Below are 16,518 nucleotides of genomic sequence, written 5' to 3'. Positions count from 1 at the left end.
GATTTATTAACATTATTATTATTAGTAGTAGTAGTAGTATAAACTTGTATTTATATTTATATATGAAATTATATGTATTTAATCATTATAGATACTAGGTCAGAAAAAATACGAAATTAATGATTTTTTTTAATAAAAAATCTTAAAACTAAAAGTGTATAATTTTAATTAAAAAAATTAATAATAATAGTACAATAAAATTATGTTTTGTTTCTTATAATAATTTTTTATAAATAATAATAAATAAAATTTAGTATATATATATCGGTAATTTATAATGGTTATTGATTACCAACTAATAAACCAATAATTTAATTTCACTTAATAATTATACTTTATAAACATTATCCTAATAATATTATTAAATGCAATTAATATTAAAATTTAATATAATAACAATCATTATACTAGAATATATAATTTAATATAAATATTAAAACCCAATATAACAAATTTTGTTATTTAATAGATAATAATATATAATATGAAAAATGTTTAATTTTAATTAAAATTAAATAATTGAATTGAATATATAGTATTTGGATAAATATATTAAATTGATAATTTTAATTAAAATTAACTAATTGAATTAAATGTATTAATTAATAATTAATTAAATATGGATAAATATTTTACATTGATACAATGTGTTAGTAAAATTATTAGTAATTATCCCATTAGTATTGTAATGTATTAATAAATATCATATATAAAAATTAATAGATAGATAAATAAATTTTTGTTATGAATAAGTAATAAAAAAAATTAGTTTAAAAAAGTATTAAGTATTAATTAAATAATTGCTAACAATTAAATTTTTAATATTTCCAACAAAATTATATATTATTATATATAAGTTTTATTTTCAAATGATAAAATTAGTTTTTTTTTTAAATAATTGTATAACACAAATGCCATTGACCTCAATCTACTGATAAGTTTCAGTCTATTTAATTCAAAAATAAACACACATTTTGTTGTTATTTTATCAGAAAATAAAATCTAAAATATTTTTTATTTTTAATATTTATAAAAAAATGCTAAATTAATTATAATAAAATTAATTTTATTATACATTTGTATTTGCATTGCTACTATTATTTATTTAAATAATTAATTTTTTTTATAAAAAAATCTTATAATATATCACATATAGTAAGTTACAAAAAAATAATAATAATATAATAATAATATATTTTAAATAATAATAATAATAATTGTAAAAAAATATGCTTGAAATTCAAAAATTATTTATAAATTACATTAATATAGTTAACTTTTAATAGATTGAAAAAAACCACACAAAAATCAATCAGATTATTGCCATTTAGTTTTTTTCATAGATAAAGAAACTGTAGGTTTCAATGTTTTCAACCGACAACTCCTTTAGCGACGGCACCAAACTTTTTGCCAGCCTTACCGGCACCGAAAGCACCGGCCTTTTTGAAGGCACCCTTAGCTGCCGCTGCCTTTTTGAAGCCACCTTTGGCAGCACCGGCCGCACCGAAACCTTTTTTGAAACCTTTGGCTCCCTTTTTGAATCCCTGAGCGCCGGCAGCTTTGGCCACACCTTTCTTGGCAAAAGCACCGCCAGCTTTACCGCCGGTGGCAAACTTGCCGGCAATTGTACCGAATTTGAAGGCCTGATCGGTGGCCACTACGGCTACTTTGGCATATTTTTTGTTGTGTCCGGCGGCGAATGCTTTTTTGAAGGCACCCTTTTTGAAGCCCGCTTTTCCAAACTTACCCGCAGCTGCACCAGCTTTCATGGCACCTCCTATTTATTGGGGGTTGGGATGGGAGTGGGGGATTGAGGGTAACACACATACAAGCATATTGTTAGTTAGGAAACAGTTGTTGGTTATATAGTTATATAATTTTTTTAAATATAATCAATAGTTTACCCTTTTTAAAACCGGCTGCCCCTTTGGCACCTCCAGCTGCAAATCCTACAGTCCAACAAAGATTGTTTGTAAATATCATTATTATTTACTTTAAAAAAACACAACAACAACAGGTATAATACCTTTTTTGCCAAACGCTTTGGCCCCGAAACCGGCAGCACCGGCACCCTTGGCTACGGCTCCAGCGGCACCRGCCTTACCAAACTTGCCGCCACCGACCTGTGCACCGGCAATGGCTTTACCGCCGGCGGCTGTTTCGGCTGCCGACAGATCGTTGGCTGATATCATAATTATTACATTATAGGCCAATACAACCAGCAAACAGAGTATCTTTAATTAATTAAAAAAAATATATATTAATATTAATAAAATCAATATTTATTTTATTATAATTTTATTATAAAAACAGTGTAAATTATTTTTAAATAAATTATTTAAACAAATCAAATGTATATGAAAAAAATACCTTGTTAAATTTCATTATAAACTTATTAATAATAGTTATTAATTATTTATTTAAAAAAATCAGCCCTATATGTTTTATTGGGCTATTATTAGAGTTATTATTTTCATATATATWTATAAAAACAATTATTAATTAAACAATATTTAATTTTAAAGATTAAAGTTTTTTTAAATATATAAATTCAAAATTATTTGTTTAAAAAAAACTAATGATAACTTAGCATTTATATAAGCAAATCCTCAAATATCTAAAAATATATATATACAGTACAATATAATCACACAAACAATATATATATAGTATAATATTTATATATATAAGTAAATAAATTACTTATGAAACCCAAAAATAATTTATTATTATTATTACGATATATCTTATATGATATTTTTTAAAAAAAACTTTAAGCCTATTATTATTATTATTACTATTAGTTAAGTCATAGTTATGTCCGTCCAATTCAATAGAGCGATGTTCCGGCAGTTATATGATATATAATATTTAATTTATTTAGTCGTTTTATTTTTAAAAATTATTTTATTTTTTATAAAAATATATAACACATTGACTACTACTTTAGACACCAAATGTTATTGAAAAAAATAATAATTGCCTAAAAATCTTTATGTATTACACTATAAAACATAAGCAAATGGGTAATCATTTATATCTTATGATATCCGGTGGTGGGACACATATTTACAACACTTGGAGGACATATATATATTTACATATTTTTGATTTTGATTGTTATATTTTGGGTTTTTTTTGTGTCAAAATATATAATTATTTTTTTTGTTGACATAATATACATTTTTTTCAAGTTTACAAATAATTTATAATAAAAAAATAATTGATACACATCTAATTTATTTTAGTAGAAATTAATTATATGATAATATAATTAGTATATATAATAATAAAATATATGATAGTATGTCATCCATTGTTTATAAAATAATAAATAAAATAAATTTTATTATTTAATTATTATTATTATTATTTTCATAATTGATTGATTGATTGATTAAAGTGTATGTATTAATTGATTAATTGAATTTGACAATTGGAGCAAATAATCAAACATATAGATATTTATTTTTTTTGGTGGGGAGGGGGGAGGAAACAAATAATTTATTTCCCAAATTTGTAATATTTGATTAAATATTTGAAATTTTGTTTTGTTTTTAACATTGATTTTTAGTGGTGTTAAAATATTTTTATATTTTAACAATATTTAATATATATAAATATATTAAACATTTATGGTTGAGTTAGGATTACCTAGATCAATTATATCTTATTTTGTTAATCAATTAATTTTATTTATTGTATTTTGTAATATGTATATCAATATATATAATTTATATATAATTTCTAATATTTTAAGCTTTATTTAAGCATTTATTCAATAACAAAAAATATTATAATTTAATTTTTTTTGAATATTTAAAAAATATACAATATCTAAACATATTAAAGTAATATTATTATAATAATAACTATTACTATTAATATTATCAAATAATATCTTTAAAAATAATCTCTATGTTATATATCATATATATATTATATTATATATTAATATAACAATGAGAAATAAATTAAAGTAAAAAAACTAAATTCACTAGAAATATCATTCATGTATAAAATTTATAATAATAATAATAATAATAATAATCGGTTTAAACACCGGATACACACCACTAATACTTAAAAAAAAATTATATTATATTATAATAACTTAGTTAAGGCTTACTTAGAAACAAAAACAAAAAACATTGTCTCAAATTTATGAATGAATGTCGCAAATAAATAAACTATAATAATATTAATATAATATATAGTATATGACGACAAAAATTTTTTTCATTTAAAACTAAAAACAAAATTTGTAAAAATTATCTAAACTATTACAGCAATGAAAGTGTCAAAAAGTTTTTAGTTTTTTCTTTGTATTATATTTAATGTTAAAACATTTTTATCAGTCAAGGATAGACTCCCTAAACAAGAAAATTATTGTAATAAATAAAACTGTAATTTTTTTGTTGTCACCAATTGAAATACAAATATTATTTTTTTTTTGACAAATAAAAAATATTTTAGTCTAATAATAATAATAATATTCATATATTTATTATTTAAAAATAAATTATTTTAATAATATGGCTTCAGTTTCTTATTAGACAATGTTTTGACAATAAGTCTAATAATAATAATAATTATTATTTTAGATGTTTTCAAATGTGACCAACAATTTATTAATAATATAATATTATTATAATAATAATAATACAAATAGTTTTTATTTATAATAATTATTTTGAAATCTAAAATATAACAATAGATTTCTTTTATGAATCGTTTTATTATTTATTTTAGTTTGTGTTTTACAAAACAAAATATAGTTTTAAATTAAAAATTTGTTTTATTTTGGATATTTCATAAAACAATTTAATGGTAAATATATTGTATAAAAATTTTGTTTAATTAATAAAATATTGTAAATTTTATTGATTATATAATTATTATTATTATTATATTTCATACATAATATTTACTGTATATCTTAAATATACAGATGTATTGGTGGACACAATTGTTTTCAGTGTTGTTTGCGGTGATAATCACATCCAAGTGCTGCTGTTATGCCCAACAAACTAATGGCAATCAATCAGACAGTAGTAGTAGTAGTAGTTTAAGTGTTAGTTCAAACACATCATCATCACTATCACCGACAACAACGACAACGACAACAACAACAGTATTACCGGTAATAATAGCCGGCAATCAAACAACCGATGATAATCATAGGCAAACAAATCTAACGAGTTTTGTCCAATTTTTCGGTCAACTCGACGATAACAGCACGGAATCAGCCGATAATAATAATATTATTGACGACAAAAAATTATCGGAAAACACTACAACAACAACAAAAGTGGCCAAAAATAGTAGCCGAAAAAAGTTTAGCTATGAAAAAGATGACGACAACAATAATGATAATAAAAATACGGATCCGTTACATACGAGAGCTCAGTCGCAGAACCCGCAAAACTTGCCGCCGGCTCTCAGAGGAGGTGGTGGAGGACTGGGAGGCGGACAGCGTATGGATCCGCAATTGGCCAGACTTTTGCAGAATCCACAGATCCGACAGTTGGCTCTACAAAACCCGGAGATTACACAACAACTCATACAGAATCCACAACTGCTAAGAGATCCCAGAGTTATAAGTTAGTCATCAGTTTTTTTTGTGGATGTATTGACACAATTGACTTAATAATCTAATTGTTTTGTGTTTTTAATTAGACTTAATTAGAAGTCGTTTGGGCGAAGGAGGCGGCGGCGGACTATTAAGTCTATTGCCACAAGCACTGGGAGGTTTGGGTGGACTTAATCCACTGGGATTGGGATTAGGTGGTGCCGGTGCTAATAGACAGGGTGGTGCTGGTGGTCAGGGTTTTGGTTTGGGTGGTTCACAAAGAGGCCGACAAAATAATGCCAATGCTGGAGGAGGCGGAGGTGGTGGAGGTATTTTTGGTGCTCCCCGTGGTCTCAATGGACGACAAGGTATGTCATCAATAAATTGTTTGTTTTTTTAAATTACAAATTTTAATAATATATCACAAATTATAATTAAAATTTTTAATAATTTTAGTATTTAGAAATTACTTTACATTTATTTAATATTTTAGTTATAAAAACAGTTAAAATAATTTAAATTACATGTCTATAGACACTATAGAAATGAAATTTAATAATTATGAAACTAAATAATCATTTATTAAATTCAATTAAATCATTTATAAAAAAATTATACTACAGTTGAAAAATGTTTGCAATAATAATATAGTAATAATATTTAGATTTTTATTATTATTAAAAATTACATTTCCGTCCTAAACAACATAGTTTACAAACAATATTATTACTTTATTATAATAATTATTATATATGAAAAAAAATGGAAATTAATTTTTAATTATTATTATTTTTTTTTAAATTTAATTAATTTATTAGGAAATAGACTTCGAAATAATGAAGAAAATATTGGCGGAGGAATATATGGAAATAATCCAAATTATGGACAAAATAATAATAATAATAACAGAGCTGTAGATCCGACACCCAATCAGGTGAACACCGATAATGAGGACAACAACTCAGGTACCGATGACGCCGGTGGTGCCGATGGTGGTGAAGATGGCGGACAAGACTACGACAATTCAGGACAAGAAGGCGGCGGTGGCGGCGATGAGGGCCAGGAAGCGCAGGACCCGAATCAGGATCCGTCCAACGATCCGGATATACAACAGTTGCAGAATCTGGGCGGCGGTCTGGGAGACAACTTTCCCGAAGGATTGTTTCCGCCGGGATTGTTGAGCAAAGAAGATATCCAAGAGATTAGGAAACAACAGGAAAAACAGGCCAAAGAACAGGCAGATAAACAACGACAACAACAACAACAACAGCAACAGTCTAACAATGGCGGACAGGCTGATGGAGGGGAAGGTAGGTCTTAATCAATGATGTGTTTTTTGTTGGTGACTACTATTATGGTATATATATTTATAGGTCAAGACTATGATGAGGGCGAAGACGGAGAGGGAGCAGCCGAAGGTGATGGTAGTGAAGGTGCAGATCAAGAAGGAGGAGGAGCTGATGAAGGAGAGGAAACACCTGAAAATGGCGGCGAAGGTGACGGTGGAGAAGCTGGCGATACAACTACTGCCGAACCGGAAAAGCCGACCACTACTACAGCTGCGGTAACTAATAATAATCAACAAAACAACCGAAACTCCAGATATCGGCCAGAGTTCGGTGGTGTGAGACAGTCGTCGGTGAACAACCCGGGCGTCGAATACGACGAAATTCTTGATGAAAACACACCTATACTTAAACCACCGGCAGGTCATCAGTCAAATCGTTTGGCTAATACAGGCAACAGTGGAAAGGCTATACCGCCGGCAATACCTGTGCCCGGCGTTCACTATAACAACAACAACAATCAGCAGCCATACTATAATACTCAACCACAGTCTGGTAATAGTCTTATATAAAAATATTTAATTAACATATTTTTCTAAACAAATAATTAAAATAATTAATTTAATTGTAGGTATATATCAACAACAACCGGTAGTACCACAGCAAGGATATCGGCCACAACCACCACCACCTGCACAGTACGGACAACAACCACCATATCAATACTATCCACAACAACCACAACAGCCCTATCAGCCACAGTATGGTCAGCAGCCGCCTCCACCGCCACCACCTCATCATCAACCATACGTTCCTCAACAACAACCGCCATATACTGGCGGCCAACCATATGTACCGCAGCAACCGCCGCCGCCGGCTAACCAGCAATACTATCCACAACACAACCAACAGTTTGGATACAATAATCCCCAACAATATCAACCACAACCATATGGACCATATGGACAGTATGGTCCATACGGCAGCGGCGGAAGCGGTAACAGTAGAGTAGGACAACAACAACAACAGTCATCAGTACCCAGTTTTGGCCAAAATAACAGCCAATTCGGTGGTAGTAGAAGAGGTACTTCAACTGGCGGTAGACGATCGCAGACAACAACAACAGGATTTGACCCGAACATAGCCAACCATAAGGTCAATACCATTCCGCACGATGACGCCGAAGATGTCAACGATGGTAGTTATGAGGAACAGTCGTTTAGGACGCCAAACCCCCAATTGAATGGCCGATCGTTTGAACAGAGACCGCGTATCTTTTCATCGTCGGCCACCACACACAACCATATGCCGTCCAATATGACAACAGTAGTACCGACGGCTACATCGGTATCAGTGCCAGTAAACAGCCGATCATTGAATAAGTTTAATGTCGACAACAATAGCCGAAGTCGGGTCAATACAATCAATGTGGACAACGACTCGACATTCAGTAGATTTGGATTATTTTAAAATAACTAAAATAATTAAATTAAATTAATATTATATATTATATACACTTTATTACTATATTTTATAATTTATAAAAAAAATAATTTATCATTAAAGTAACCATTATTATAATTATTATTATTATTATTAAACAGTACATACAATAATATAAATTTATTCATATTTATAGGTAAATTAAAATAATTTTATTATTATTATTATACATATTTAATGACTATTTTATGCATAAAATTTTTAATATGATTTATATGAATCATAATTGTATAGTATTTTAATATCATATGTGTGTGTGTGTGTGTGTGTGTGTGTGTGTGTGTGTGTGTAAAATGTAAATTATTAAATGCAATAAAATTTTTAAAAATTTGATTTATATATAAATAATTGATGCTTATGTTTTTTTTAAAATGCTATAATTGTAGTAATGATTATTATTAWTAATATAATTATGACTAATATTTTTATTATTTTAATTTTTTTGTCACTCTAAACATTGAACAATTATTTAAATTATTATAATTATTTAAAATTTAGTTATATTTTTTTGTAATGTTAAAGCTTAAATTACTTTTTAAAAATAATATATCTTTATGTTTAAAATGACTTATCTATAAAACAAAATATATTAATAATTTTTTTAAAAAATAACAATTAAATTTAATTCACRTAGTATTCACATTAATTAAAATTAATTATTTTATGATTTTAAAGATCAAGTAATATTACAATTTATTAATACAATAAATATTAATAACTAAATTGTTTTTTTTTAATTTATAGCTCATACTGTATGTACTAAAAGTTTATCAATAATAATTAATATAAGTAAAAAATTACTAAACAATTTTATAATAATGAATATATTTTATTTTTACTTTAAAATGTTAATAAATTTATTTTATTTTTAGCTAAACTTAATAATAGTATTTTTAAAAAATAAAATTTTTAAAATAATAAATAAAACAATATTAAATCATTTATTATCAATTTTTATTTAATTTGATTAATAAATTACACAATTAAGTATTCATATTATAAAACAATTGAATATAATATTAAAACAAAACAACAAAAATAAATAAATATATAATAAAATAAATAAAATCTATTATAATATTAAATTATATATTATTAATACTAATATATGCTAACAAACTAATAGTAATATACTTTTTTATAAAAAAATATTAAATAAAACTAACAATCCATGGATATATATATCCTGTTTCTCATAATTATATTTATATAAAAAATACATATAAAGTTATATTTATAATTTATTTTTAAWATATATATATTTGTTTAAACATTTTTTTGGTTGGCATTTAGTGACCTTCCCTTATATATAATATATTAAACATGTTATCTATGTTTCATTTTGATTTTGTGTGTAAATCATTTAGACAATCAATATTTAAGGTAAAAATATTTGTCTAAAAGTGATATATTTTTGTTGACAAATTTGTCCAAAAAATAATAATAATATTTTTATTATCTCTATTACTATAACGAAAATAATTTTATTTATATTACAATATATCTTAAAAATAAAATATTTTTATTACACTTATAGAATTCATTAAACAAAATTAAAATAATTTAATAATTTAAATATTAGATTATTAATAATTACACAAATTTTTTTTAAAAAAATCTTATAAATAAAATAAAATTAGTGAAATTAATTTAGAAAAACACAATTAATGATATGATTATGTTTTTTCAAAATAATTTTTTAAAAAATATAAATGACACTAAATATGAATGAGTCTTAAATACTCAACTGTAATACAATAGGCATAATATTAAACAATTTGCTATAAAATAAAATTTTTTTTTGACTTGTAATTGTTTACTAAGATATTAAAGATATTAAAAATTAATTGTTTTATTTTTTTTAAAAATATTGATTTTAGTGACATATACATTTTTTTCGGATAAATTATAATAAACTTTTTATTAAAATTAAATTTATTGATGATTTTAAACTATTAGACTAAATAACTTAATTATAACATTACATACATTAATGAAAATATTTTTTAATTACCAACAATTTTTTTTATATATAAATTAGTTATATTTTAGACAACAAAAAAATGCTAATAATCTCTAACTTAATTAAAACTAAATATATTTATTTAGGAAATTTTTTGTTGTTTGTAAATAAAGCAAACAATACGAAGTTTTTCAATTAACTTAAAATAATTTTTTTTTTAGACAAATTGAAGGTCACAAATGTCCAGCAAAAAAAAATAATAATTATAGCAACAAAAAAAATAATAATTATAGCAACAAAAAAAATGTGTACAAAAAATGTGTACACAAAAAATTCACGAGTAATTTACAGGTATTCGGAAGTTCCGTCAAAAATAAATTTACATTTAATTTTTGTTTKAAAAAATAAAATATCATTGACTTTGAAAGGAAGTCCTAATATTATAGGAAATACATGTAGTTTAACGGTGCGATCACTTTCTTATATATTATAGTTTAGACGACTATATAAATTGAGTGAAAAATCTTAAAAATATTATATTTTAAAATTAGAAATCAGTAGAAAAATAACTAAAGTTTTTTGACTAATTTTATGATTTTGTGTTAAAAAAAACTACATTTTAATACTTAAATATGGATTACAAATGGGTACTAATTTTTGAATGAAAAAACTGTATTTTATTAACTATAATCTATTGTTATTATTATTATAGTTATTATTGGTCGGACTCGTCCTATCAGTGGCCATATCGTATACCAGTGCTCAAGAGCTGGCCGATGATGATGAGTTGGACGGTGCAGCCTCCGAGGAAGTCCTACAAGTGGCCGAAACTAAGGGTGCAGGAGCTGGCGCTGGTGGTGCCGCTGTAGCCAAGGGTTTCAAAAAAGGTGGTTTCGCTGCCGGTGCCAAAGCAGGAGCAACTGGTGGCGCAGCATTCAAGGCAGCAGCCGGCGGCAAAAAGGCCGGAGCTGCCGGTGCAGCGGCCGCAGCAGCCGGTGCTAAGGGTGCCAAAGTAGCTAAGGTTTGTTTGTTTGTTGTTGTTGTGATAATATTGATATTAATGTAATTATATTTTTTGTAATTTTGTTTTATTAGGCATTTGGTGCGGCCGGTAAAAAGGGAGCCAAATGGGGAAAGGCTGGCAAATGGGGCAAAGCTGGTGGAGCCGGCTTTAACAAGGCTTTCGGTAAAGTAGCGTAAGTATTGTGACAACTAATACTAATACTAATAATAATAATTTCAATTAAATCTAACAATTTATTAATCTATATTAATAAATATCATTTGTACAGCACTTTCGGTACGGCACAGGGATTCAAGTTCGGTAAGGCTGGCGGCGCTTTCGCTGCTGGCGGTGCTGCCGGAGCTGCCGGCAAAAAGGGTGCCAAGTTTGGCGCAGCAGCGGCTGCCGGTGCCAAGGCTGGCAAAAAAGGTTTCTCTAAGGGAGGCGCCGCCGCCGCCGCAGCAGCCGGCGGTAAAAAGGGATTCGCAGCGGCCAAGGCTGCCGGCAAAAAGGCGGCCGCAGCCGGAGCTACGGCCGGTGCTAAAGGTTTCAAAGGAGCCGGCGGTGGACTTATCGGCTAATTATTATTATTATTATTATCGTAAACCAAATGTTGTAAATAATGTTGATATCACTACTACTACTACTACTATTGAAACTATATTGTTGTTAATTTCATTTGTATTTTTGAAACAATAATTATTTTCTAATTTTTTTTTTAAATTTTTGATTTGCCGTTATTATTGGTACACTATATATATATATAATCAATAGCTTATCTATCATTTACTGTATTATATATATTTTTTGTATTATAAAATATAATGTTTAATATATATATATATCTATAATTATTTAATAATAATATCTGTATAGTAATATTTACTATATATATATATATAACATGTAATAAATATTTTGAATTGCATTTTTGAATATTAAATTTTTTTATTACTTTTTTACATATTTTTTATGAAAATATATAAAATAAAGTACTGTTTCTACTATTGTATCAATAAATTATTATTATTATTCTCAGTATTATGAATATTAAATAAAAAATTTAATAATATTGTTATATTTATGAAAAAATAATAATTTTGCATATTTATATATATTTATTCACATGATATAATAAAAAAAAATCAATTTAATAGATATTAAATTTTTGTTGTTTTGCAAAACATAATTTATTATAAATGTTACTTAAAAATATATATTTTATATATCTTTTTTAAATATTTTTACTAAATAWATATATATATATATATATATATATATATATATATATATATATATATATATATATATAATATATAACACTCATCTAAATAACAGTATATATATATATATTGTATAATACACTATCAATATTTACAATCTCTTTATCGACAATAATATGACTTTAGTATTAGCCTTGAATGTAATGGAAAGTAATAATAATAATAATAATAATAATAATAATAATAATAAAAGGCTATAAATTATATAAAATATATTTAAAAATAAAAAATTAATATTTATTTTTATTATTATTAATATATATTAGTAAAAAACATATATATAAATAATTTTAATTTCTTGTTTTATTATTTATTTTACATAAGATTTATACTTTATAACCAATTATTAATATATAYACAAAAACCTCATTTTCACTGTTTTCAAGTGTTAACTAAATTAAAAAATAAACAAAAATATAATTTAATATTTAATAAATATAAATGTATGCATTTTTATATATACAGTATAAGATTTTTAATTATTATTAAAACGCTATTATTATTATTATAAGAGATAAATAAAAAAAACTAACTCCTCGTAAGTTAAATAATGATTATTACTATAATAATAATAATAATGATTAAGTTAAATACAAAAAATATAATATAATAATATATTGATAATTATACAGTAGATTGAATTTGTATATAAGTATTAAACTGCTTATGAAAACGCCCAAAATGTTATTCAATAATAATAATAATAATAATAATTTAATTATTCAAGTCAAATACTAATACTACTACTACTAATAATAATAATAATACTAATGCATGTTTGATATTAAGATACAAACAATATTTATACATATATGATATATATATATATATATATATATATATAATAAATATATAAATTTTGATGTTTGCATATAAAGATTTCGAAATTTTTTTGCATTAATAATAAAATAATAATAATTATTATTATATCATATAAATTATATACAGTATATATATATATATATATATATATATACAGTATATATATATATAATAATTTTTTAATAATTTTAAATAAAAACTAATTATTATTACACTAGACCTTGTATTAATATTAGTATTAGTCTAACATATTCATATTTTTTTTGAGAAATATATTATATATTATAATATTGAACTTAACATCTACACACACACACACACTCACTAATATAATATTATATACAGTATTATAGTGTAATGTTAAAAGACATTTAACCTTGATAAGTTTAAAAAAAATAATAAATTTTAATACTATAGTTTTACTAATGATGATGTAGTCAAAATAACACACACACACACACACACACAATATATATATACACACACACATATATATATATACACACACACACACACACACACACACACACACACACACACACACACTATATATATATATATATATATATATATATATATATATAGTAGTAATATTTAAATAAGAAAATTAGTAATAATATTATAGACATATAATTAAACAGTAATGTTTTTATTATTAAATATTAATTTTTATATAATATTTTATTACTTATAAAGTCAATAATATTTAGGTAAATTAATTTCTATCAATACTATAATATTATAAGTAACATATTGATAAATTGATAAATAAATGTAAGAACAATTTAAATAATTTTTAAAACATAAATATTTTAATATAAATGTAGAATAAATACAAAATAAATATTATAATAATTTTCATTATTAAACATTTATTATGTTTTAATAAAATAAAATAATATTATGTAATAGTTTAGTCATTCAAAAATTGGTTTTTTTATCAAATGATTACAAATAATTTTTTTTAAATTTTTATATTTAATTTAATATTTTCATTAATTTTAGCACAAGAATGTGATTATTAATAACAAATAATCAAATAATTGTTTTTTTACTAATAAATAGTAATAATATTAAATAGTATTAAATTAATTTTTTACATTAAGAATTCATTTTAAAAAAATCATATTTTTATAAATCTAAAATTTAATGATTATATTAGTTTTATTTAATTTATTTCAATAAAATATAGAAATAAACATTTGTTTTATACATTATACTAAAATTTTAAAAATATCTATTTAATTACACTAATTATTATTACTTTTTACTAATTATTCATATACTGTATATACAAATAAATAAAATGGTAATAATTATTAAGAGTTACATTAGGTTATAATAATAATTATTATTACATTTTATTTTTTAATAATACTGCCTAAAAATTTCATATAATTACATGAAATTATTGTAACTTATTTATTAATATATCTTATTTTATTTATTATTATTTTTTTTGAAAAAAATTTTAATGCAATATTTCAACAACTATTGTATAACAATTGCTATTATATACAGTATATTGTTTTAATGATAACTAATTATAATTTGTTGATGCAATTTGTCGTATTTATTATTATTATTATTATAATTATTAGTACTGTAATAATATTCAATGGAAATATAAAATTTCTATTTAAATAAATTTTTTTTCAGTCAATATATATATACAGTACAATAATATATTGTTAATAAAATAATGTGTTATAATGTATAATAAGTTTAATACAATAATAATAAAAATAAAATAAAATAATTTAATGACAATATTATTCATGCATTATTTATTTGTCACACAATTAGCATTAAAAATGCATATGTAATAAAAAATTTTCTTATTTTTTTAATATAAAGTATTTTTTTCATTAATCTATTTAAAAAATTTGTTTTAATATATTTATGTAYAACATATATGAATATTATTATTTGAAAAAAATAATTAAAATTACATTCAAAATAAATTCAGTATAAAATTAATATTTTATTGATTTAGTTTTAAAAATAATATTTTTCTTTATTTAAAAACTATTTTTAGTTATTTAATTGTTTAATTCATTAAAAAAACAATACACATTATAATAATAATTATTATATATATATATATATAAAACATCATGATACATTTTATTGTTATATAAATTATAACTAATAAAGATAGTTCAATATATTGGGACTACTATTATAATAATTATATTAAAACAATAATACAATTTTTATTTGTTTTGAACAAATATTAGTTTATCAATATATTTATTATTATTAATTTATTTATATAAATATATATATGTGTGTTTTTTGGCCATAAATAGCACACTTAATATTTAATATTATTACAGAATATATATATATTCAATATATATATATAAAGTATAGTATATTTTTGATAGTTACTACAAATAATTATATATATATATAWAAAACAAACAAACAAATTATAACACAATTATAATTGATAAAAAAATTAATAGACATAGATTTCTACACAAAAAAATAGACACAAATAAAAATATAAATACATATTAATCGTATACTCCGGTTACCGGATTTAGTAGTCAACAAAAAAAAATACAACAAAAAAAACAAAATTATAACCTTTAAGATAATAAAAACAATAATTTTCATTAAAAAAATATTAGTTAATAATAATAATAATAATAATAATAATAATTAAATACAGTCTATCTATCTATCTATCTAAACATATCTATTAGTTAATAAAATTAGACAATAATATCAATTAATAAAAATTAAAATCAATTAATTATTTAAATAATTTATTTGTCAGTTCATTGTTTTCGCACTTCAGTCGATTGGTTTCGCTAATCAATTGATGAATACGTGCTTTCATGCCATCAATCACTTGAAGTACATCAGTATCGTCAGTGGCTTCCGTTGACCTACCGGTGCGCTGCTGCTGCTGCTGATGATGATAATGATGATGATGATTATTATGGTGGGCACCGGTATGTTGTTGTTGTCGGGCACCGGGAGATGATGACGACGACGACGATTCTCTATTGATTTTTGACGACAACCGGCGACTATAGGTATTCAATAAATTCATTTGATTTTCTTTAGTAGAC

At 23.7% G+C, this 16,518-nt stretch overlaps 2 protein-coding genes across 2 annotated transcripts; one reads left to right on the top strand and one right to left on the bottom strand.

Annotated features, from left to right (window-relative positions):
- Positions 1-1,370: 1,370 nt before the first annotated feature.
- Positions 1,371-2,192, bottom strand: LOC128959297 (WAG22 antigen-like). Its single transcript, XM_054305240.1, has 3 exons — positions 2,027-2,192; positions 1,905-1,949; positions 1,371-1,777 (listed from the first exon to the last, which is right to left on the bottom strand). The coding sequence occupies exons 1-3, from the start codon at positions 2,190-2,192 to the stop codon at positions 1,371-1,373; spliced, it is 618 nt and encodes a 205-aa protein (XP_054161215.1).
- Positions 2,193-4,951: 2,759 nt separating this feature from the next.
- On the top strand, positions 4,952-8,328 carry LOC128959296 (transcription factor mef2A-like). Its single transcript, XM_054305239.1, has 5 exons — positions 4,952-5,603; positions 5,680-5,940; positions 6,391-6,882; positions 6,946-7,413; positions 7,490-8,328. The coding sequence occupies exons 1-5, from the start codon at positions 4,952-4,954 to the stop codon at positions 8,326-8,328; spliced, it is 2,712 nt and encodes a 903-aa protein (XP_054161214.1).
- Positions 8,329-16,518: the final 8,190 nt, after the last annotated feature.

This window comes from Oppia nitens, unplaced genomic scaffold, assembly GCF_028296485.1.
Source record: "Oppia nitens isolate AA-2021 unplaced genomic scaffold, nextdenovo-longstitch-racon4-pilon3 scaffold44_pilon_pilon_pilon, whole genome shotgun sequence".
Lineage (NCBI taxonomy): Eukaryota > Metazoa > Arthropoda > Arachnida > Sarcoptiformes > Oppiidae > Oppia > Oppia nitens.
Note: the sequence above shows the minus strand (reverse complement) of the source record. Positions and strands in the feature narration are given on the sequence as shown.